General features: G+C 38.8%; 1 protein-coding gene across 2 annotated transcripts in view; it reads right to left on the bottom strand.

The window, feature by feature from the left end:
* Positions 1-10,078: 10,078 nt before the first annotated feature.
* The window catches only part of LOC108701883 (MHC class II transactivator-like), a 55,302-nt gene continuing 39,230 nt past the window's right edge, over positions 10,079-26,150 (bottom strand). Inside the window, exons 14-22 of one of the 2 annotated variants that reach the window (XM_041576679.1) lie at positions 24,606-24,779; positions 21,933-22,001; positions 20,398-20,478; positions 19,825-19,917; positions 19,422-19,505; positions 18,522-18,605; positions 15,347-15,430; positions 12,629-12,715; positions 10,079-10,756 (exon numbers count right to left, since the gene is read on the bottom strand). In XM_041576679.1, coding sequence (XP_041432613.1) covers positions 12,631-12,715; positions 15,347-15,430; positions 18,522-18,605; positions 19,422-19,505; positions 19,825-19,917; positions 20,398-20,478; positions 21,933-22,001; positions 24,606-24,779 — 754 coding nt within the window. In that variant the 3' untranslated portion in view covers positions 10,079-10,756; positions 12,629-12,630. The remainder of the gene's footprint in view (positions 10,757-12,628; positions 12,716-15,346; positions 15,431-18,521; positions 18,606-19,421; positions 19,506-19,824; positions 19,918-20,397; positions 20,479-21,932; positions 22,002-24,605; positions 24,780-26,150) is intronic. The other variant, XM_041576680.1, reaches the window with a different exon arrangement.

Here is a 26,150-nt window from a genome sequence, read left to right as displayed (position 1 = left end):
GGGGGGGGCTTCCTTTCCTAGCAGATGTATTAGAGCTCACTCAAATAACTGATTCCAGTACAAAAAAAATCGAACAAAATAACTGCCTTTTGCCCAAATCCTGCATGTAGAGAGACATGATGGGGAAGATTGACTAAAGGGCTAAGTGGCCGACGCTAGCGACAATTTGCCAGAAATCCCATCCACGTGGACAAGCTGTAAAAAAACGCTGGTGACTTTTACTTTTTTAAAGCGGGATTGCCTTCAAAAGTCCTATTAAAGATTTTTGTGTTAACATTTTTTTTTATTTGAGGGGCATGGAACATTCATTTTAGGGTGGACTCATGTCTAGGGCATTTGAGGATCTTTTATATGTTTATTATGGCTCATTGGACATTTGTAATTAAAAAGTGGCCACTTCAAGCATTTGCACCAACATCACGACTTTTAGGTACATGTCCTATTCACATTGACATAAGCGTAAGAGTACTAACGAAGTTTCAATGGCAGAAATGCTTGCACTGATTACTGAAGTAACGCCAGGGAAAATTCGCCCACACGTTCAGCTCCTGAGACGCAACTTCGAATTATAGTGAATTAGCATGAATTTGCGCCTGGCGAATTGGTCGCTGGCGAAAATTCGCCCTTTAGTGAATTTGGCCCGATGTCTGGTAATTTAAATAGAATGAGCTCTAATACATCTTCTAGGCAATAGGAGCCCCCTTATAAGATATATTGGATCTAAGAGTAACTGACACCCAACTCCTGCATGAGTAGGAAATAAAAAGAAACAGATGCTGAGGGAAGGAAATTGAAGATAAACTGGATTATTTCAGACGGTACAGAATTTCTAATCGATTATATTTAGAATACTTTTTTTTTCAGTATTCTGAAGCTTATATTAAATTTTTATGATAGTTCCCCTTTAAATTCCTGTAGAAGTTAGTGGGAAGTGATCATGGTGCATAATGGAGGTTGTGATCACTGCTGCTTTTAGAGCTGTGTCACATTTGCTCTGTCAAACACCAGTGTGCTATGATCCATCCAAGTGGGTCTATCTGGCTCAAAATCTTATCTACTGTATTTCCCAGGGCAGGCAAATAACGTTGATGTAATTGCTTAAAGTCACGGAGCAGATTAGAACACAATAGCGTTTTCTCTGGCAAAGGAGAAAGATTTGCGTTACTACAGATGCACAATTCAGTTCAAGAATTGGGCAAATTTCAGCAGATTTGGCCATATGCTTAAAGGGGATGCTCACCTTTGTACAATAGTCAGAATTTGATGAAATGTTTTCTAAAACATCTATTATTTTTAATATCGTTTTGTGGATAAACACCCAATAATCTGTGCATCACTGAGCCTACTTTTAATCATACATCACTTTAATTCCATTCATTAAGGCCGGAACTAGGGGTAGGTAGAGTAGGCGCCCACCTAGGTTGCAATCATGGGGCGCACTTTTAGGGCTCTTACACACGGCCGTTCCGACCTGCGCTCCCCTGCGTTCCGTTTTTTGGCGTTCAGCCGCAGGGGAGCGCAGGAATAGACGCAAGTCATTATTTGAAAAGGGGCTGTACTCACTCAGGCGCGCGTAGGCGCCGAACGCAGGTTTAGACGCAACATGCTGCATTTTTCCTGCGTTCGGCGCCTACACGCGCCTGAGTGAGTACAGCCCTATTTCAAATCATGACTTGCGTCTATTCCTGCGCTCCCCTGCGGCTGAACGCCAAAAAACGGAACGCAGGGGGAGTGCAGGTCGGAACGGCCGTGTGTAAGAGCCCTTAAGGGGAATTTTTTTTTTAAACCCTGGTTTGCTTGGCCGTTAATTTAATAAACTGCCTGTTTTAACCCCCTCTTGCCCATGATTCTTACTGTAAGCACTCCCAACCTTCCTCTTGACAGCTGCTGGCACAGGTACATATTTGTGGGCAATATCTTGGCTGCTGCTTGCACAGGTAAACAGATAATTAGGGGCAATATGATGGATTTGTTGCTGCTACTAGCACAGATACGTATTTGGGGGCAATGTGATGGATTTTTTGGCTACTGCTGGCACAGGTACACAGATGTTTGGGGCAATATGATGGATTTTTGGCTCCTGCTGGCACAGGTATAAATTAGGGGCATTATGATGGTTTTTTTGGCTGTCGCTGTCATAGGTACAGGTTGGGGGCAATCTGAGGGTTTGACTGCCCTTGGCACAGGTACAAATGGGGGCAATAGGATAGGTGCTGGCAGAGCTACAGGGGACAATATGAATGGTAAAGTGGGAAATTGTAATGCAGGGCTGGGTGGAGGGGGCACTGATTGAAGCCCTTGCCTAGAGTGCCAAAATACCTTGGCCCGGCCCTGCCATTCATTCTAGAGCAGGCAAAGTACAGAGAGTATTGGAGGTGTTATAATTTCCCATAATGATGTAACCCAACCATATGAGCTAATTTATCAAAAAATGTAATAGAGCATGTCTCTGTTTTCCAGAGGAAAATGTCCTAACATTTCATTTACAGGTATGGAATCCATTATTCAAAAAGCTCTTAATTCGGGAAAGGCCATCTCTCATAGACTCCATTTTAACCAAATAATCCACATTTTTAAATATTTCCTTTTTCTCTGTAATAATAAAACAGTAGCTTGTACTTGATCTCAACTAAGATATAATTAATCCTTATTGGAAGCAAAACCAGCCTATTGGGTTTATTTAATATTTGTAGCAGACTTAAGGTATGAAGATCCAAAATGTAGAAAGATCCGTTATCTGGAAAACCCAGGTCCCATACCTGCACTAGTATGGGGTTTTGAGAGGCATATTTATCAGTGAATGAAAGTGTTGATTAATATACTGCACCCCCTAAAAATGCCATACTAATAAACAGATATTATTCATTAACATACCCAAATGAATCCATGATCTCTAGTTACTGCAGATAATCTCCAGGCCAATAACGGATTGAGTGGGCTGTTTTGAGTTTCATTTTCAGCCATGTTTATCAGTTTTAGAACTGATTCAGCAAACTTTGTTTTCAGCATTTTTTTAGTTGTGGTTTAATTTACTGTAATTTAAAATAATAATCTGATTTCCCCTGCCCTTCCTCTTACATTTAAATCAGATACAGAGGTGTGATAAGGGTTAAGATGGAGGTTAGTTCCATTGTACAGTCCATAAGTCAAAGGGTGCATGGCCTGCCTGCTAATGTTTTTTTTATTTTAGCCTGTCAGAGAAAGAGTTAAACAGCAGGAGCACAAGTAAACTTTTTATGAGCCTACCAGATCTTTTTTAAATTCTGTTACTGATCTTCCAAATGTACCTATGTTTATATGATCCCAAATGAAAAGCAGTAACGAGCAGCTTATTATCATTATAAATAACAAAATAAGTTAAAGAGCTAAACATGCACCAGAAAACTGTACAACTCATTGAAGGACTTTTTGCAGCTGAAAAGCATCCATTGGAATTGTAGGGCGTATAGTGAACCTGTGTCATGCTACAGAACTATTCTGTCAAATTCTTCTATAAAACATGTACATATATTTGTTAGCTGGACCCTGCTCCATGTTTCACCTGTAAAAGCAATACGATAAAGCCAATCTCTTTATTAATAAAGCAACGCAAATATGTTGTTAAGTTGTTATAATTCAATCCATTTCTCAGCGCAAACTTTACAGAGGTCAAATCTTTTTAAGGCTTGAATACGCATTGTGCTTTTTCAGTTTAGGAGTATTTCTTGAGGGGGAATATATATATATATATATTTATATATTAGAAGTAAAAAAACATCAGCATTCCGAGAATTTCCAGTGAATATTTCTTCTTTATTTAGTGCATGTAGAAATAAAAGTTTTGGTCGATTTTGGGACCTTTATCAGGGTACACATAAACTCCACAGTTTAAAGGAGAATTCAACCCTTAACTAAAAAAACCCTACCCACTTACCCTATATAGACTCCCCTCCCTCGGGGATAGCAGAATAGAATTTCCCTGGGGAGGGACAGCTAGGCTGGGGGGAAGGAGGTAGGGGGGTAGGGTTTTTTTAGTTAAAGATTGAATTCTTTAAATCCGTATAGAGGGTGTACACCCCTTCTGTTCCATCAGCATACCACTCCCATTCAGCATTTAAAGTCACAGTGCCATCATAAAGTGACTACAATGTATTAAAGGGCACGTAAAGGCAAAAAAATAAAATCCGATTTTTACATTCTTTAATGAAAAAGAAACTAATCTCCAATGTTCTTTAATTAAAAAATGTACAATATTACAGCTACTGGGTTTGCACACTCACAAAGAACTGCAAATACACAGTGGTATGAATTATAAAAAAATAGATTTTTATATATTTTTATTTTATTTATATAATTTTAATATTTCTATATATTAATCAATCAATACATTGCACAAACAGGTCTCTTGTTTATCTATCAAAGATGAACATATATATGTACAGCAATGTCATCAAGTAAAGATACAAACCGCAATTTGTGTGAAAACAAGGCAAAAAAGAAACCACAAATAGCGGATACACTTGCCAGCAATGAGAATTAACCCCTTGCTACCGTTTTTATAAGAAACCTGACTGTATGCAGTGAAATTCTCCCTTCATTTACTGCTGTGGATAGGAATTGTCAGATGATCCCTAACTGCTGAGCAGGGAAACAATCATACTTATGAACAGCAGGGGGAGCCCCCGCCTTACTTCCCAGCCATGCAGAACTCAAGCAGCTTTGTTTGTTTCCCTGTAGAGAAGTCAGCAACTGTGATGAGCTTTGTATTGGATTTTATTTTGGCATTACAACCCCTTTGGGGCAGAGACACGCTGCTATTTCTGGAGAATAGTCGCCCAGAAACAAATCGATTCTTCTTCGGGCGATTAATCTCCCCAAACTGCATTCCCTCCGGCTAGAATGTAAAAAAGCCGGTGGGATGGTACTCGGATCGTTTCAGCTTTCTGAAGTCGCCCGTAGTTTCCTTGTGATGCAACTTTGGGCGACTTCAGAAAACGTCGCTGGGCGACTAATCTCCCGAAATAGCAGCTTGTCTCTGCCGTTACTGTTTCCAACTCCAGCTGCAGGGACAAAGATAATGGAGCCAGATTTAAACAGATAAACTGGGATTCTAGTTGGAGGATTATTTTGCTGCAGCCACTGGTTCTGCAGAGTTGGAGAAAGTTTGTATTAAAAAATACAAAAATTATAAAATCCACATTAGATTACATGACAACACAGGACCCAGTGCAGTCTGTCTATTCTGATTATTAATCAGTCTTGCTGTATCTACTTCTATGGCAGATATTATTTGACTTATGCTGTTTTGATAATTTATGACGATCCCTAAGCAGCTCAGACCAGAAGTCTGGTGTTAAAATGCTCTGAATTGACCCCCATTTTTTCTAATACTAGAGTCATGGGGCACAGTGGTAGGCAAAAAATATAAAATACTATTTTTAAAACCAACATGCCCATCAAAAAAAACACTGTTTTCTTATGTCAGAGGTTCTTTTTTGGAACTCCACCCAGATAGATAATGAAGCCCACTAGGTTCTACCATGTTTACAGAGACATGTAGATCCCTGGACGTAGCTTTTTGATTTTTTATAGCGGTTTCTGGGTGAATTCCCTATGACTGGAAAGACTGGCAACTCTGTTGAATGTTCCCCCATTTAAAAAACAGTTTTCTGTCCATAGGACGTGATCTTCAAAACATATAAGGGGTCATTAGCATCAGTGTTAGAGCGCTAAGGGCACTTGCACCACGGGGTAAATTGCACTCAACTCCTTGCTCCAGATTGAAAACCAGAAATTAGAGATTCTGTCTGAAACATTTGGAATTTTGGTTTTAGTGTTACAGCAGATGGCACTGTTTTAAAAACATTTAGCCACTGCACTGTATGCAAGGTCAAGTTCATATTCAGTTTGTAATCTGTTATTTAATCATACACAACAGGTGGCAGTGTCCCATCTTCCGTTTTACAAAGCTACAGAACCATAATATAATATAGAAAGTGTAGTAAAGTCACAGTAACCCTAATATAATGTAGGAAGTTTCCTCTTACATGGCAGATGGTCCTAATGTACAGATAAAGGAATACTGAAGCGAAAATACATGTTACACCTATAGACCATATAATTCATGGATTTTGTGGTTCTTGGTGTAACACTCCTTCTGACTGGAGGAAAAGAGTTAGCACTTTAGAACACTATCAGGACCTGATATTTCCTAACTGGACTTCTTTTGCTCTCAGTATATCTGACAAGAAAGAATCATACATACATATATGGCATGTATTGGAGATGCCAACTTACCAAATTATTTAGACCCAAACCGCTGCTTCCACCAATATCTGATTTGTCTGGTCCTCTTCTGACACATGCTCCTAACTGAATTGCTGGCCTGGTGGTCAGACTATTGGATGAGCCCCAATTTGGTGTGCTACCATCAAAGGGAGAGAATGTTAGGGCTCTTACAGACGAGCGTTTTTACCTGCGTTCCGTTTTTCTGCGTTCAGCCGCGGGGGAGCGCAGGGATAGACGCATTACATTTTTTCCAATGGGGCTGTACTCATACAGGCGCGTGTAGGTGCCGAACGCAGGAAAAATGCAGCATGTTGTGTCTCAACCTGCGTTCGACGCCTACACGCGCCTGTGTGAGTACAGCCCCATTGGAAAAAATGTAATGCATCTATCCCTGCGCTCGCCTGCGGCTGAACGCAGAAAAACGGAACGCAGGGGAGCGCAGGTAAAAACGCTCGTCTGTAAGAGTCCTTAGTGTGCATGAATATTTAAATCAGCTAACGACAGGGCAGAACATTAAGGGGGTTATTTACTAAATCTGGTCAGGCTTTTTGGGGCAAAGTCTTGAATTTTTTTCGTGAAAAATAACCTCAAACACCATTATACCCCGATGCTGTAAAAAGCCTGAATCTGAAAATCTCAGACCTGTCGAGGTCATGTATAAATCAATGTCCGTATCCCAGTTGGAAGTTTGCTCTGGGTTTAGCCCCATAATCTGATATTTTGGAGTTTTCGGGCAAAAACCCCAAAAATTTAGAAATTCTGGAAAAAAGTATGATTTGGGGTTTCGCTCGATTGAATTAGGTTTTTTCCTGATCCAATTTATTTTATTAATAAATAGGGCAAAATCAGGTCAAACTTTTTTTTATATAAATTATGAGATTTTAGTAAATAACTCATAAAATTATGCTGATCATAAAGCTTAATTAATACGGTATTGTGATTAGTATTGGCGTTACTAATCTTGTGTGCATTTCAGATGAACAATACATATTCTATACCAGGTTGGTTCTCTTTTATTAACTCCTATACGGGTATGGGATCCGTTATCCAGAAAGCTCCAAATTATGGGTAAGCCAACTCTCATAGACTCCATTTTATCCTAATAATCCATGTTTTTAAAAATAATTTTCTTTTTCTCTGTAATAATAAAACAGTAGCTTGTTCTTGATCCAAACTTAGATATAATTAATCCTTATTGGAAGCAAAACCAGCCTATTGGGTTTATTTAATGTTTATATGATTTTCCAGTAGACTTAAGATATGAACATCCAAATTACAGAAAGATCCCTTATCCTGAAAACCCCCGTTCCTGAGCATTCTGGATAACAGGTCCCATACCTGTACAGGCAAAATACTTTTTAATCTTTGTAAATATTCATTTTACTAGAAAAAAGTTCAGGAACTATTTAGCTAACAAAATATTCTAAACCCAGGTCTACAATGTATACCACTGACAGTCCTTCTAGGTCTGTATATCACATAAAGTGTAAGGCTAAGCGATCATTTAACACTGCTTTGCCCATCTATATAAACAGACTTAGGGGCCTATTTATGATTGCTAGAGCCTTTGAGCTAATTTCTTTACAAAAGCCCCCTTGGTGAAAAAACAAAAACTAAAATTGCTGGGGTTATTGGGCCCAAAACCCAGTGTGAGCACCTTAATAATTGCTTGATCCTGAAGGCTTGAGCAATCAAAGATAGGCCCCAAAGTGTCGAGACATATGAAAAGGTATAGGGAGGGTGGAAATAATGAATGGCAACATGTAGTTGGATTGCTTGTTAACCATCCCCTCAAAGTTGATACTACTTGAAGCCTAACAGTTCACATAATGCATCTTATTGCGTTATTTATTCATAATAATGAGACATGCATGGTTTCTTGTTTTTGTTTTATTGTTTATAAAAAACAGTAAACAAAGTTTTAGAGAAATCTACTTCTAGGTAGGAGTAGCAAAGCACATGAACCTGCTGGGTGCCCCAACGCACCCCAAAATAACCAAGAGCTTGTGTTGTATTTTTTCACCCATTGTTACTTGCTTATGAGTTGGTACTATGAGCAAATGTTAACGAGACAAATAGTGGAAAATGGACTACACTTGGGTTACAGTTCATATTTCCCTCTGTATCAGCATGTGACATTTTTGCCCGAGTTACCAAAGTCCCTGATCCGCCTGGTGACTTTCCAAATGTTACTGCACCACACTGCTAAGGGTTAAATGCTGGGAGTTTAGCAGCAGACAGCAGATTCCTCCTCTATTTGGATCTTCAGTATTTTACAGGAAAAAAACATGAAATTGCAAGTTCTAGTGCAAGAGAACAGAGTTTTATGCAACATTGTGCTTTCTTACAGTAAGTCACATTGAAACTGAGAACACAGTACAGTAAGTTGTCCTTTCAAGGCAGACTTTACCTAGCATCATCACTGGAATAAACGCCATTATTTACATATTTATAGTATAAAACATTATCACATTTAGCATTGCCCAAAACCAAAAAAAAGAGACAATTCTGACGTATATTTACTTTTTCTCTGGAAGTTTCACAATGGAAGACATTCATATAAAACTACACATTTACAAATATTTACAAGTTAATAGTGCTTAAAGTAGTCGTCAGTAGGAAAGGCTGATAGCTCCCATTAATAAGTTATGGTCAGTCATTATTATTATATTGATATTTGACTTTGAAATTTAAAACTGAAAGATACCTGATATGAGACCATACAGTGCATAGAAGGGTAAAACCCAGAGCTATCATTTCAAATATTCATAGTGCAATCAAATACATTTACTAAAAACTTAATTCTGCATACACACCCTTTATCAGTGCATCTGGTCCTTCACACGGAACTGAAGAAATATTGCATTCAATATTTTTTGTGGGCTAGTGTGCTCACACAGAGATTAGAGCAGGGGTGCCCAGGACAGTGATCGCAGTCTACCAGTAGATCCCCGTTAAGTTCCTGGTAGACCGCGACCTGGGGCCCCACATCAGAGCAAGAGATGGCTGGCTGGGCTGGCCTCAGAGCAGAGGAGAAGTGCCGGCTCAGAGGAGAAGGGCAGGCTGAGCTGAGGGGAAGGGACACGGAGGGGAAGGAAGGGACTGAGGAACAAGCACGGAGACACAGAGGGGAAGGAAGGGAGAGAAGGCTACAGACACAGAGGGGAAGGAAGAGGGAAGGCTACAGACACAGAGGGGAAGGAAGAGGGAAGGCTACAGACACAGAGGGGAAGGAAGAGGGAAGGCTACAGACACAGAGGGGAAGGAAGGGAGGGAAGGCTACAGACACAGAGGGGAAGGAAGGGAGGGAAGGCTACAGACACAGAGAGGAAGGGAGGGAAGGCTATAGACACAGAGAGGAAGGGAGGGAAGGCTACAGACACAGAGGGGAAGGAAGGGAGGGAAGGCTACAGACACAGAGGGGAAGGAAGAGGGAAGGCTACAGACACAGAGAGGAAGGGAGGGAAGGCTACAGACACAGAGGGGAAGGAAGGGAGGGAAGGCTACAGACACAGAGGGGAAGGAAGGCTACAGACACAGAGGGGAGGGAAGGGTACAGACACAGAGGGGAAGGAAGGAAGGGAAGGCAACAGACACAGAGAGGAAGGAAGGGAGGGAAGGCTACAGACACAGAGGGGAAGGAAGGGAGGGAAGGCTACAGACACAGAGGGGAAGGAAGGGAGGGAAGGCTACAGACACAGAGGGGAAGGAAGGGAGGGAAGGCTACAGACACAGAGGGGAAGGAAGGGAGGGAAGGCTACAGACACAGAGGGGAAGGAAGGGAGGGAAGGCTACAGACACAGAGGGGAAGGAAGGGAGGGAAGGCTACAGACACAGAGGGGAAGGAAGGGAGGGAAGGCTACAGACACAGGGGAAGGAAGGGCAGGTTACAGGCATGGACAGGGAGGGGAAGGAGGGCTGAGAGCAGCAAGCACAGAGGGGAGGGCAGTGTGTTCAAACTTTCATAACCTGCCAAATGAACATGGTAACTAGGGGGTGTGGCCACAAAAACAGGCGTGGTTTAAACAATTGCCGCGGGTAGATCTCCTGATGGGGGCCAGGTGTCGAGAGTAGATCCCAGTGTAAAAAAGTCTGGCCACCCCTGGATTAGAGGGAATACTACATACAGGCAATCACATCAGCTTTGGTTACAAGGTAAAATAAGTGCAATAAAATGCAGAGTAGCTATGGTGCCACACGTTTGTTTCCCTGCTGTTGGAAGACATAGGATAATGAACTGACTTAATTACAGCAGAAAGGAAACCATTGTATTAGTGCAAGTTTATTACATTCAATGGAGCTCATTTCCTGTTGGAAGAAGGAAAGTCTTCTTGTTGTCTTGACTTTGGCATTATGGTTTCTAGTACATCCTCATCTCAATATCACCCTCGTTCTTTTTGCCAGTGCAGACACCAACCATGCAAACAGCCAACAGATAAGCGATTATCATTCTGGCTTTCTCCAAATCCTCATTCTCCTTTCTTTTGGCCTATTTAAGAAAACATAAACAAAATCTTATTTTCACCCAGATCATGTAATTTCCAAAGTATTTAAAGGAAAAGTTCAGTATAAAAATAAAAACTGGGTAAATAGATAGGCTGTGCAAAATAAAAAAAAAACGTACCTAATATAGTTAGTTAGCCAAAAATGTAAAGTATAAAGACTGGAGTGACTGGATGTGTAACATAAAAACCAGAACACAACTTCCTGCTTTTCAGCTCTCTAACTCTGAGTTAGTCAGCGACTGGAAGGGGGGCCACATGGGACATAACTGTTCAGTGAGTTTGCAATTGATCCTCAGCATTCAGCTCAGATTCAAAAGCAAACAGTTATGACCCATGTGCCCCCCCCCCCTCAAGTCACTGATTGGTTACTGCCTGGTAACCAATCAGCGGAAAACAAGAGAGCTGAAAAGCAGGAAGTAGTTTTCTGGCTATTATGTTACACACCCAGTCACTCCAGCCTTTATACATTACATTTTTGCCTAACTAACTGTATTGGAAACATTTTTTTCTTTTGCACAGCCTATCTATTTACCCAGTTTTTATTTTTATACTGAACAATTCCTTTAAGTGACTTCCAAGCTCATTAGTGCAGTTTCTATAACTATTTTCAAAATGTTGGAAAGGGAAAGCTGGCTAATGGGCTAACCTTGATCCTGGTCTGAGCTAAACTCTAAAAACAAATATTGGTAGAAATACTGTATTATATACACTGAATTTACAAGCCTAAAGTCTGTAATCTCTGTAACAATAATGGTTAAATCAAAGATTATGGGGCTTATTTATTATAATCCAAATGTTAAAATCTCCAAAAAAAATAGTTTTTTTCACTAGAAAACACAAAAATATAGAGGGAAAAAACCTTGAATTTGTGGCAATTTTTTATACTTCGAGGCTGCAAAAAATATGAATCTGAAAATCCACCATCTCCTGTTGAGGTCCTGTATAAGTCAATGAGAGAGGCACCTATGTGAATTTAAAGTTTTCATGATCTATGCTGGGTTTAGCATATCCAACTTTTGCAGGGTTTCAGGGCAAAAACTCTAAAAATTTGTGCAATTCAGGAAAAAAGCCTGAAAAATTCAAGAATTAGGGAAGAAGCCTGAACAATTTGAGCGAGGATAAATGTTGCACAGGGGATCACCATCTTGGATTTTGTTTAGCGCACATGCTCAGTGTGCTATGGGCAGCTGTTGTTGCTAACTTACGGGATATTTATCAAGGGTCGAATTTCGAAGTTGAAGTTTTTTTTTGGTCGAATAGGTCTGAATAGGTCCGTATTCGGCCCAATGCAAATCGTACGAATAGAAGAAATAGCGAATTCGATTGAATCAGATTCAACGTTTTTACCAAAAGGAACTTCGATTTTTCAAAGTCCACTAATTGACTCCATATAGGTTCTAGGAGGTCCCACATAGGCTAAAACAGCAATTCGGCAGGTGAATTTTTAAAGAGACAGTACATGATAAATTCCAATATTCAAATTTTAGATTTTTTTGCAAATTCAAATCGAATTTGGACTATTCCCTAGTCACAAAAATATCTTGAAATTCGAATTTTTTTCAATTCGAAAATTCACCTCGACCGTTGATAAATCTGCCCCTTAGGGTTTGTTATAAATCTTGAAACAAAAATGAAGTTCACGTGCCACGGAAGCTGATGATACAGGGCTGATGCAGAAAGCACTGGTGTCTGAGCTGCCGTATAATGAGAATCTAAATAAATTGCTAGTCAGCCGTGTACTGTGACTTTTCTATTCTATATATACAGTAAATTGTAAGTCGGTCCCTAAGGGACAGCAGCATGTGGAGTGAATCAGCAGAAAAGAAGATGGGCTGCTTGACATATATGATCATTACCTTCAGCCAAATGACTGGCAACTGATCCTTGGGTCCTGCTGTTGAAGATGATGCAAAATATTATGAGGAATCGCTGAACTGTATATCCTAGAAAATATTTATAAAACATAATTAAAATGCGAGAGATTTAAATGTATTTAGCACAGAACTAATTCCACCAGCACAACAAGCAAGAAATATGAGGATGTATTAGTATTACATTATTAGATTTCTATTGAAATGTAAAGGTCATTGAACCAGTTCCACTGCTGTCATGTATTTCCCATTCAAATGATCGGCAAGGGGCAACTTGTGCCATGAACCTTAAAGTAGTAATACATGGGATGTCCTATATGGTAATCCAACCAATCAGCTTGTGGGCTGAACAGAGAGATTCAGTATGAGGGGTCAAACACATGTATAGGCACTTTCTCTTGTTTCTGATTATTTGATCAGTAGTAGTAGTTTACTCGACATTGAGACATTTTGTGCATACAGCTACTAAAAAATGTCTTACCCTTTAAACAAAACAGGGATTATATAAATATATAATATATATTGCAATATATTTAAGATGGCCAACTACGTCAAAGTCATCCCATTTCTGGCCAGTCCTACGCTTAATTTTCATCTGATTCATTAAGAATTCTATTGCTTCATTATACATTTTACAAAGGGACTAAGTTTTACCTGCAACTTACTTGCTGCTTTCAAGGTTAAAACTCCCAAACATGGCTGCCCTTTTATTGGCCACCACTGGGATCACCTGACTATAGCTGGGAAGGGTGTTTACAGACCCATAGGCTGCTGTCTAAGCAAGCCAATCCTCAAGAAATAACAATAATGTTTTATTGTTCGTTGTTGCAGGCAAATTGCAAAAATGTTTACATCCATGGGGGCAGATTTGTTAAGGTTCAATGGTAAATTTGAATTTTTGAATTAGTTTTTTTGGTCGAAATTCACAAATTTGAATTTTAAATCACCAACTCGAATTTGAATTCAAACGTGAGATTTATCACACCTCGAACCTGAATCTATATCTAATTCGAATATTCACCACCTAAAACCTGCCCAGTTCATGTAGCTGTTTTTCTGAGGAAAACTCAAATTCGATTCAAATTTTCAGGTCGTTCGTATTCAATTGAATATTGGACATTCGTCTTTTTCCATAAATAACGTCCCATTCAAGTTGTGAGTACATTCGACTTAATTAGAGTTAAAAAAATGTTCACACAACTTTGAAATTCGAACTTTGATAAATTTGCCCCCAAATGTATCAATTTTGCATCTTTATCTATCCTCTCAATTTTTAAAACCAGGATCGTTGACTTTGGTGATACACATTAACCGCAAAATACTAACTATACTTTGTTCCTAATCTGTATTCTGCAGCTTGAACACTAGAGGGCAACATCTGCATTATTTAGTTCAAGTTTATCTTGCATGTTATTATCAAAAAGGAAACAACTGCAGTTGGAATACTGACATAAATACCATGAGTTTAGCACATTGTGTGCAACACACGAATATGGACACAAATTAGCATCCAGTTTGGCCATTGCATGTGGTTCATGGTTTTCTTACTGGATTTGTTTGGAAAGTGTTGCAATAACAGCACTAAGGAACACTAAGGAAGCCGTGAAATTATCATGAGGTCCAGGCTACTATTCATTTTAGGGTTTCCTTGCATCCATGGAAGATTGGTCTGATAAGGCTGGGTGGGTATACTAGCCCTCAGCACAAGTTATAGGAGTATGTTTATACACTAGATTGTCAATGTGCACTCACTTTTGTGTCCATTTCAGTTCTTTGCAATGCTAACATTCACAAAAAATCCTCATGGATGGTGTGAGACACAGGCTTTCGGAAAGCATTTAGGGGAAACACTATCAATGAGGATGGAGTACTTAAAACACAGTACTTAAATAAACTCCGATCAAATCCGCTTGGGTTTTTAACGCTCATTTCTTATTACATTTTCCCGAAAATTAGCGGGGAAAAAAATCAGATTTTCACGATTTTTTAAAGCTTGTTTATTATTACATTTTCCCGAAAATTTGCTTTGCGGAAAAAAAACAGATTTTCACAATTTTTTCGGATTTTTTCATCTGATTTTCACCCGAAAAAATCCAAAAATTTCAGGGTATTGCACAAAACCCAGCACACTACAAAAAATCATTGGGACTTCTTCCATTGACTTTTATGCAACCTTGACAGGTCTGAAATGCCGGATTTTAAGATTCTGACTTTTCCATCCTCAGGGTTTAATAAATTCTGAAAAATTTGTGATTTTTTTAAAAGTCTGATTTTATAAAAAAAAATCGTGATTGTAGCATTCAGAGTTTGGTAAATAACCCCCTAAGGGTTCTAATCTCAGGAATGCTATCTAACTGAAATGAGGTGGTGAGACTACAGGGTCCCATAACAATAAAGGGGTTGTTCACCTTCCAAACACTTTTTTCAATTCAGTTGTTTTTAGATTGTTCCCCAGAAATAAAGACTTTTTTCAATGACTTTCCATTATTTATTTTTTACTGTTTTTCCAAAATCTAAACTAAAAGTTGAAAGTGTCTCTGATGTTTGAGTCTGGCAGCTCAGTAATTCAGGTAACAATTTCGCAACATTTAGACAAAGTCGATCCCTATAATTTCTAACTGCAGCTAAGAGTTAATATTTATCCATTTTCTACATGCAAATGCCTATACTACATAAGGACACTTTTATAAAAATCATACGTACATCAAACTCTTCATTTTGGGACATTTCTTAAGACTCTCTGTAAGGTTCCGGGCCCCGACATCACTAATCTTGTTGTATGCTAAACTGAAGATGGAGGAAAGGCAATACTTTGTTAGAGATCTCTAAATGTGAATTACACGTGTTAGTATCTATTAAGAGGGATTAAGAAATCACAAAAAATAACATGAACACAGTTAGAGGGTCATTTACATGATATAAATGCTTGCAAATAATTATTCATATAATTAAGCATAGGCCTACACATGTGTGCATGCTAGTTTTGTTGAGAAAACCTCAACCTGCACCCGACATTGAAAAAAAACATTTGTGGTCAGAGCCCCCCATTAAAAAATATTGGTGGCTAGGACACCACATGGGGGAAAAAAATTGGTGGCCAGGCCCCCCCCCCACGTTATAAGAAAATTGGTGGCCAGGGCCCCCCAAAAACGTCCATGTAAAAAAACTTGCTCCCCCCCAGAAGTTTAAAAACAATTTGGTGCCCAGGGCCCCACCACACAACAGGGACCACAAAGGGTTACCTTTAGGGGGGCCCTGCCATGTTACATTTACTTCATTAGTGTGACCCACCTGCTCTCGGTGAGCTGCCAACTACAGAAGGGAGGAGGGGAGCACAGGTGGCTGCATATTCTTCCAGTGACAGCATTTTCTTCCTTTATTGGTCACAGAATTTAATGTCCTGGTAAAGCTGCATGGTGATTGGATGAGCTGGAGGAAAAGTTCAAACCTCAGCTATCCAATCCCTGAGCAGCTCAACCGGGACTTAAACTCAGTGACCAATAAGAGGAAGTAATGGACAGAAGATACCTCCCCTTGTGCTCCCGGCCTGCCTTCCCGAAGTCAGCAGCTCTCAGAAAGCAGGGGGCCCGGCTAATCAAGAAAGTGCGACATGGCCGGCCCCCCTTAACCTCGGGGCCCCGTACAACTCCCCCCCAAATAGCTGCCCTGCGTACAGCAAGTAATGTCTAGTAAAGTTTACTGTCTCAGATATGGGGTATCTGTTAAACAGAGTATAAGTGTTTGCTTCATGAATTTCTGATGCATTGCACCTTCTTTGATAGCACGACTGTGTGTCTTGAGGTGTGTATTTTGTGAGTGGTGTGCCTGAGTATCCCAGGGTTCTTTAACTATGTGGTGTGGGGTACACAAAACCCACAGACAGATAGAAACACACTGGTGCACTATTATAGCAACCACCCCAGACATCTGTTAAACTCACTGCTGAAATCTCAGATGTTGAGGGTGGTTAGCAGAGCCGGGCCAACCCAGCCAGGTGCCCTAGGCAGCCTGGCGGGCCAAGGCGCCGGCTCTGTGCGCATGAGCGAAAGTGCGCTCCAGTGCGCATGCGCGAAATGTGTGCGTGCATACGCAGAACCGCATTTACGCGGATGATTCCAGTGCCGGTCGAGGAGAGATGGGACCGGACACGGGGTAGGCGACAGAGCAGGTACATGCCTGATGCCCCCTCAGCTTTGCGCCCTAGGGACGTGCCTACTCTGCCTACCCCTAGTTCCGGCCCTGGTGGTTAGTATTGATAGTGATATTACCAAAAGAGAAGAGGACTTGACTAATATGCACAACAAATTTTTGGAGAGAGGGTACCCTGAAAAGTTACTGCTTAATACTAAAAATTGGGCACTCTCACTTAAGCGAGAGGAAGTACTGTATAAAGAAACAAAAAAGGCTACAGACAGAATCAATAAAGAGAGGAAGGATCTTTATTATGTTAGCCAGTATGGTCCAAATAGCATGCTGGTTAAGGGCAGTGTAATTAAGCACTGGCCGATTGTAAATACGGATGGATTTATGTCTAAGAAATTGCCTGAAAGACCAAAATTTAGTTACAAAAGAGGGAGAGATTAAAAAAAAATTTTAAGCCCTTCAGATCCGGCCAGTAAGTACATAAAACCCAAGGTTCAGCACCACTTGACAGAACAACCGGGGATGTACAAGTGTATGGGTTACGTTATATGTGGCACATAAAGGGCACATACTTCACGCACCCGCATAAAGGATAGAGATACGCCATTCGGCAGAGAATGACACGTGACACTACTATGGTGATATATATCATCAAGTGCCCCTGCGGTCTTCTGTACTGTGGTAAAACCATCAGACAATTAAAAGAGCGAATCGCGTAGGGCCAGCATTCGAGCAGCCCTGGAAAGGCAAAAAACAGGACATTTCCCAACTAGTGGCTAAGCATTGGCCAGAGGCCAAGCACAGTCCAGCAGCATTCAGGGGCATGCCCATCGAGCAGATCCCAAAATAATCAAGAGGGGGAGATTAAGACATGTTGCTAAGAAGGGAGGCATTCTGGATCCATGAGTTGGATTGCATGGCGCCCAGGGGACTAAATGGCCAATTGGTTCTCAGTTGCTTCTTGTAATCTTCCCTTATTCCAATAGGCAGAACATTAACTATGAATTTAATAATGATGGTTAAAAGTTTGTTTCATTGTATGAAAGTATATTGTTTACAAGAGGTGAATAGAAACCTTGTTCATTTCTGTTTTTAGGTGATGATATTATGTATCTGCCGCTGCAGGAAATGGAGTAAGCAATGATTGACTTTTTTGTATCAAAATATATCCTGTTTTTAATTACTTTTTTGCAACAATTGTTTTGTATCGATTTTCACTGGGATTAGCACTCCACATTGAATTTTGCACTAATATTCTACTATGTTATAGAGCGACATCTAGTGGGAGAAATGTATAATGCTTTTTACATGTTTAACTATATGAAATGTTTTCACCAGTTGCATCAATAAGGGATCTATGACTTCATTTTGGCGCCTTTTTTTGAAGGGGGTTGTGTATATATATATATATCTATATATCACAATTTTTTCACTTGCACCTTATCCTTGATAAAGGCCGAAACGTTGGACACACGAGTGATGACTCAATAAAATTGTTTGGAAAACTGTTTGCTGGTCCACTGTGCACACTATATATATATATATATATATATATATATATATATATATATATATATATATATATATATATATATATATATATATATATATATATATATATATGCACATTTGTATGACCCAGTCATTATTTGTGGTGTCCTGTAGTGATAGTCAACATCACCCCTTAGTCCCTTATAGAGTAGCAGTATTAATATTTAGGTGATGGCACACTTACTGTAGCTTTTCCAGGGAAGACATTTCAGGAAGTATCTCAGCAAATTTCTTGGCTCCTTCATCCTGGATGAAGTTGTTGAATAAACTGAAAATTAAAAAAATTATTTTAGTTTAAACCATTTCTGTGACTACATATAACATTAAGGGGCCCATTTACTTAGTTCGAGTGAAGGAATAGAATAAAAAAAACTTCGAATTTCGAATGTTTTTTGTGGCTACTTCGACCTTCGTCTACGACTATGAATCGAACGTTTAAACTAAAAATCATTCGACTATTCGACCATTCGATAGTCGAAGTACTGTCTCTTTAAAAAAAAACTTCGACCCCCTAGTTCGCCACCTAAAACCTACCGAAGTCAATGTTAGTCTATGGGGAAGGTCCCCATGTTATGCAGAACACATTGGGGGTTATTTACTAAACTCAGATTCTGACTTTTCCATCCTCAGGGTTTAATAAATTCCAAAAAATTTTTTTATATAACTTTTAAATTTTATATTTATTATTTTTTTAAATTTTAAATTCATGATTAAAAAATCATGAATTTTCTGCAATTTATTAAACCCAGAAGATGGAAAAGTCAGAATCTGAAAATCCAGCCTCTCAGACCTGTCAAGGTTGCATATAAGTCAATGGGAGAAGTCCCAATGATTTTTTGATGTGCGCTGGGTTTCTTGCAATATCCCAAAGTTTTCGGAGTTTTCGTGTGAAAAATCCAAAACAATTGTGAAAATCTGATGAAAAATCCGAAATAATTGTGAAAATCTGATTTTTTCCCACAAAGCAAATTTCCGGGAAAATGTAATAATAAATAAGCTTTAAAAAACCAAGCGGATTTGATCAGAGTTTGTAGCAGAAAATATTGAGACTTGAGATCGGACTTAATAACCCCCATTGACTCACCTAAGTGTGTGTAGGGAGCCCAAGGAAGGGAGGGCTGCAGCTAGTTGTGCTGCTCCAACATCAGTTATGTTGTTTTGTGATAAACTGTAGGAAAAACAAACACAAATTGAACATATTTAACTTGAGCTTACACATTTTTCTGCAGATGGAGTAAAATGATTTTATGTATTTATGTGCAGTATTCATTTGTAGCATCTATGGGTAATCTTTGTTCTCCATAAATGTTATGTTTAATGAAGGCCAACTTAAACCTATACTGACAGTTAACTCAAATGACTTTTTAGTTTCACAAATAGCATCTGCTGATTCTCACATCCAAATGAACTTGCACAGAGCACCATCATAGTGATACCCAGTACCGCACTTATTGGTTTAGTATTAAAGCTCATTTCTAGACACTTACTCCAGTGTTTCAAGGGACAGCATTTCTGGGAATTTCTCAGCCAGCTTTGCAACCGCTTTATCACCGATGTGATTCTCAATAAGAGAATGTAAACTGCAAGATGCACAGAAAAATAAAACAAAATAAACGTATTCTCACATACACTTTTTTACATAGAGTAGGTGCATGAGTCAAATCTAATGCAATAGACTATTCACCATTGCAGTCATGTCTATAAAGGTTTTTCATCCAGGTCACAATATACAATATCTAGTAGTGATAAGTCTAAACTGGACTTTCTGGGTGTTTCACCAGCCATACCGGCAGCTTCTTCAGTTTAACTGCAGTGACAAGGAAGATGAACTGCAATGTGATCCAATTAGTAGTGAAACTTTTTCAAGATTACTCAGCAAATACAGTCGGTTTAAACATATAACTACTAGATACTGTAATGCAGGCAAGGTACAGGTTTACATTACTGAATGACATAAGCCTGATCCTTAATTACAAAAGAGCAATTAGGTTGTGGATAATAGGACAAGCAATATTTCTTAGTTATGTAATCAGATACTGTAAACTAAGAGTACTACTTACTCTAAATGTTGGAGAGATGGCAGCTGTGGAAGAATGTCAACAAGCTTCATGAACCCACTTTGTCCTTGGTTCTTCCCAAGTCTAGAATCCAAATGTTAGAGATCAGAATATCAAAATATAAGTTTATATTTCTTTCTTAGCAATCTGTGGGGCTACAGACCACCCTGCTTAGGTAATTAGCCAACTGCACAGCAAATTTCATCACTGGCCCATCACCCATATTTTGCTCAACAGATGAGAGTTCAGATAAGAACAATACCAAGTACTAGTAAGGTGCAAGGGAACATAAATCTAGAGGCACATTTATCAAGGGTTGAATTTAGAATTCGTGTGAACTCCCTTCAATTCGAATATACTCCAAATTTGACTGGGGGGTTATTTAAGAAAAAAAACTGAATATCTTAAACTCAGACTCATTTGGAAAACTCTAACTGATTTTGAATCGAATTTGACCAAACTTGATACTTGAAAAAACGTGAATGTCAGGAAGGCTAAAGCCATCTCCAAATTGGTCCCATTGAATTATATGTGAATTTGGCAGGTTTTAAGTGGCGAATAGTCAAATTCGAATTCTTAAAGGGAGTATGATAAATCTCGAAAACCGAATTAGATTTTTTTTAAAAAAAACTCAAATCTAGTTTCGACAATTCCCTAGTCGAATTTGACAGTTTTCAGAGACGCAAAACTGTCACGTAAAAAAAGCTGCTCGTTAGTGATGGGCGAATAAATTCGCCAGACACAGATTCACAGTGAAAAAAAAATTGGCAGGTTTTAGGTGGCGAATAGTCAAATTCAAATTCTTAAAGGGAGTATGATAAATCTCGAAAATCTAATTTGAATTTCTTTAAAAAAAACTCGAATCTAGTTTTGACAATTCCCTAGTCGAATTTGACAGTTTTGACCTAACTGTCCCCCCGCAGTTCACGGTAGCCAAATTTTTGGAAATTATCATGACTTTCGGTGCATGCGCAGTTGTTCGGGTCCAGACATCGACTCCAACTGCGCATCCGCTGAAAACGAAGATCTGCTTCCAAAGTTTAACGAAGAAAAGAACATGGCTGCAGTGAACTGCAGGGGACAGAATCTGCACTCAGGGGTAAGTAAAAAGTTAGGGGCATTTGCCCCAGGTACCACCTAGGCTGGAGGGGAGGAGGGAGGGGGTGTATGAAGGGGGGGGGTAGGGTTTTTTATGTTATGGGTTTGTTTCTCCTTTGAGTCTGCTGTAAATCATTTAAACATTAGATAAATGTGTTGTCATCAATATGGATTCATGTAACTTAGTTACCATCAAGTACAAGGTACTGTTTTATTGTTATTATTACTATCAGTATTATTATTACAGAGAAAAAAGAAAATGATTAGAACGTTTTTTTTTAATTGCCGCTATTTGAGAGATTACCTTTCTGTAATTTGGAGCTTTCTGGATAACTGGTTTCCAGATTTATGCCATAATATATGAGATAAGGAGGAGTTTATTTGTTATCGCCATGCAGACATTTAAAAAAATAAAATAACTGAGACGAATCTAGTCTTACCTAAATATAATCTTTTTAATTGTTTTGATGGCAGGGATTTCATTGATCCCATCTGTTGATTCTTGAAGGCTGCAAGAAAAGCAAAACAATAAAAGCAGTGCACCTCCATACACATCAGTAATTGTTGTGTTGGTTGTACTTTACATAATAATAAATAATAGTAAGAAATAAAAAATAACAGAACATCTACAAACAACTCTACAAACATCATTAGGGTATAGGATTCAAAGCAGGACAGCACTGGAGGAGACATCATTTCTGCAACCAAATGGGGCACATTTACTAACAGTGGGTAAATCTGCAGCTCCCCACACTAAAGGATCTGCACTGTACTGGTAAGGGCCACCTAAAGCGTCATTCAGAGACACAAAACTGTCACTTAAAAAAGCTGCTCGTTAGTGATGGGCGAAAAAATTTGCAAGACACAAATTCGCAGCCAAAAAATCTTGCGCATCAAAAAAAAATTGTGATTCTATATTGAGGTGCGCAAAATTATTCAGACTTTAATGCATTTGGACCAAATAGTCGCTTGTATAAAATTTGTCGATCACGTCAAAATTTTGACGCCCATTGACTTCAATGTGTTTTGCGAATTTTTCGCAGTTAACCGAATTTTGCTGTAAATTCTCAAATATTTCAGTGAAACAGCACAGATTCGCCCATCACTACTGTTCGTGTTCTATAAGTTGGTATTTTTAATTGTTTGCAAAGTGTGACATACCAATGGTGAAAAATAACCCAAGCTTTTTATTACCTATGAATGTAAAGATAAAATGTGATGACACTTTTCTCAAAAAAGAGGAATAAAGTAAATCCAAAATGAAAACTGACGTAATTGAGTCAGCAATATGTTAATGGAAAATGATTCCGAATATAAAGCTTAAAAATGAAAGTGAAGAAAAAAAAAGAATCATTGTAACTAGTACTTTGGAATTCTATAAACAAAGTGGGCCAGGTTCAATTCACTTAGAAATGTATCTCCTAATTCAAGACTTTTCCATATACTGCCGTGGAGTTTTCATAAGATAAACAATGTTCCTAATAAATCATACACATATTTAAAATGTCTTCTGTATTTAGGTAGTCAAAGAAATGTGTTAAAGAAAAGGAAAAAACAAGGGGGAAGGGAGAAGCAGAGGAGAGCATAAGGGAGAGAGCTGGGGCAAAAGGGAGAAGGAAAGAATGACAGGGAGAGCAGAAGAGGAACGGACAGAAAAAAAATTGTCAAATCTTAAAAAGAGGGAAAAAGGGTTACATTTACCAACGTAATCATTTTTACCAGGTAGCTACTTCTGTATCAAGGTTTTTTTGGTACTGAAACCATTCATGTACATAAAACATTTGTCTCAATAATCTCTCACTGCATGCAATATACACTGTGGAGCAATGATTTATTGAGGAGCAGCACTGAGCACCATCCCACTGAAAAGTAAAACGCTTGACTCCTCCAAGCAGATTGATACCTGTGTCTGTTTTTTTCCTGACTGATGAATGGGGAAAACCATTGAACTGCTTAGGGAGATATAGAATATGTGGAATATCAAAAGAGTACTGGGTGATGGATGGTGCACAGTATTAAGCATAAAGTGGAAAGTGAAGAGAAAATGTGTCAGACTGTAAGAAAGTGGTAGTGAAGGAGAAGGAGAAGTCATTTCACACTTGGGGGTGCCAAATGTTAGGCACCCCCAAGTGATTGTATTGACTTACCTGAAACCCCTGGCCAGTGCTCCTATCAGCAGAAAACTGAACCGGCCCGGGGTTATTCCAGTGTGCACCACGGAGCGATCTTCTTCCGGCTTCTTCTTGCTTCTAGCGGCTGTGCTTGCGCATTAGAGTGACAAGTTGAACTTTAACTAAAAAGTCGGCTATTTCATTCTACTGCGCATGCGTCTGCCCTGGGAAATTTGAAGAAAGAAGAAGACGAAAGAGGATCTCTCCATGGTGCTCGCTGGGGCCAGAGCAGTTTTCTGCTGATAGGAGCACCGGCCAGGGGATTCAGGTAAGAAAATATAATCACTTGGGGGTACCTAACGACTTTCCTTCTCCTTTAAGGAAAGAATGAGAGAAAGAAAAAGAAGAGGAAAAACTGGGATAAAGAAAAACATGTTAGAGAAGCTCACCAAAGAAGAAAAGACTTGAAGATAAACTGAAGGACAGAAGGGGAGGCGTGAGAAGGAGGAGAGAAAGGAGAATAAAACAACAGACAAATAGAAAATAGAAAAATAGAAAAGGTAGAAGAGCAGGTAAAAATAGCAGAAAAGAAGATAATAAAGTGACTATCCCTACATAAATATATGATGTTGCTGTAACTACACACACATATATATAGATATATATATATCTATATATATATATATATAATTTTATTTTTTTCATTATTATTATTATGATTAAGTATAATACAGGTTACATACATAAATACAACAAATTAAAAAGAGGATCCTGCTCAAAAGAGTTTACCATCTAGAATATTAAAAAAAACTGTAAGTACATTCTTCCTAAGAGTATCTGCAACAAATGTCGATAAGTGTGATACTAATTAACAGTAGGTAAATCAGGAGGAATTAACAGTATGGATATTACTTTAAATGACATGTGCCAATAATACACCATGGGACCACCTGATATTGAAAATGTAACATATTTAAACACATGAACTGCAAAAAGACTCACCAACTGCAAATTTCATTCTGGATGTTGACAACGGCTGTGAGATCGACGATGTCTTTCATGCTTTCTGCCGTGAATGGATCGATTCTGAACTTCATAACAGACAGCTTTAAGAGTCTGAGGTTATTCTCACTTTGTAAAGTCTTCCAGAGTCTGACTGTGTCACTGAGAGATGCCCTGGAACAGGGAACAGAAAGCTTATTAGAAAAAAACATAATAAATAAACAGATATATGGTATTATGCTATTACAAATAGCTAACTAGGCAGGGTCTCATGCCAATTATATTATATTGTTGTAATATTCTATGTACTATTGTGCTATAAATGTTATTTTAAAAAAAAATGGCCCTTATTTCCAGGGTATAATCAAAATGCCATGCTGGAAAATTTTCCCTTTCTCTTTATATAATCTAAATGCTCTATCAACTGGCTAATTTCTCTATCTGACTATAATAACCTGATGGATTTGCTGTTTTGTAGGTAAATTATCTTTAACAACCCCATTGTTATGTGTGCCCTGGATGTGAATTGTTACCCTTTGATAGCATTTGTTAGAATTAATTAGATAGATATCATAAAAGGGCATTTAAATGAGTGTTGGGCACTGGTGTTGGAGCTTGCTTTGGGTGGCTAGATTTGCAGGTGTTTTATTCAATTTCAGTGTGATTTATATATATTGATTTCCTGTGTTAGTACTTCCTGCGTAATCTACGGTTCAAGAAATTATACTAATTTTAAGACTAAGTGCGAATTCAAATCTCCCAACGCAGACAAATAAAATAAATACAACCACTTCCTGTTTCAGTCAGTTTGTGCAGGGAGACACAAGTAATATGAGAACTGCAAAACCCAAAACAAAAAGTTTAAAAGTAAGAAGACCTATGTTACTAAACACTTTTGTTTTTCATAGTTATTTATTCGCCACACTTTTAGGAAATGTTGTAACTGTTCTTGGCAAGAATTATTAAATGAAGATTATGATAAAGGGAAAACCAAGGGGTGTGGGTACATAACTGGAGGCTGTTGAAAAGACAAAGAAACTTTTGTTAAAGAACAGGAAGATCAGGAAGTACAGGTGACCTGGTTGAAAGCAAATATGACTGGTTGTTATGGGTTACTAGACCTGATGCAGATAATGTGACTTTTATTTGCTTACCTGCCCACACAATGCCGAATAAACTGATTAAAAATGGATTATGGAGATTGTGCTACTAACATTTTCAACCAAATAACTCTCACACTTGCTGACTGCCAGATCCAAGAGCAGATATACATTATAATTTGTAGTCCTGCCTCCAATGAAAGCTGATAGTAAAAGGCCTAACCTTTCTGTGTGATGGTTTCAAAAGTTACTGAAATATAGGTGTAGGGGATGGATAAATGTATCCCCATTTACTTTATCTACCCCTTAAGTAATTCCCAGTGACATGGGCCCAGACTTGCTCCCCTCGGCTTCCCCATAAAGAAATAAAACTGCGCGCGGTGTCCGTGCATGCAAGCGCATTGCGCCGTGTCCGTGTATTCGTGCGCCACGGGCCAGGGAATCA

Source organism: Xenopus laevis, chromosome 9_10L (assembly GCF_017654675.1).
Source record: "Xenopus laevis strain J_2021 chromosome 9_10L, Xenopus_laevis_v10.1, whole genome shotgun sequence".
Taxonomy (NCBI): domain Eukaryota; kingdom Metazoa; phylum Chordata; class Amphibia; order Anura; family Pipidae; genus Xenopus; species Xenopus laevis.
The sequence above is the reverse complement of the archived record's forward strand: the minus strand, read 5'-3'. Positions and strand labels throughout refer to the sequence as shown.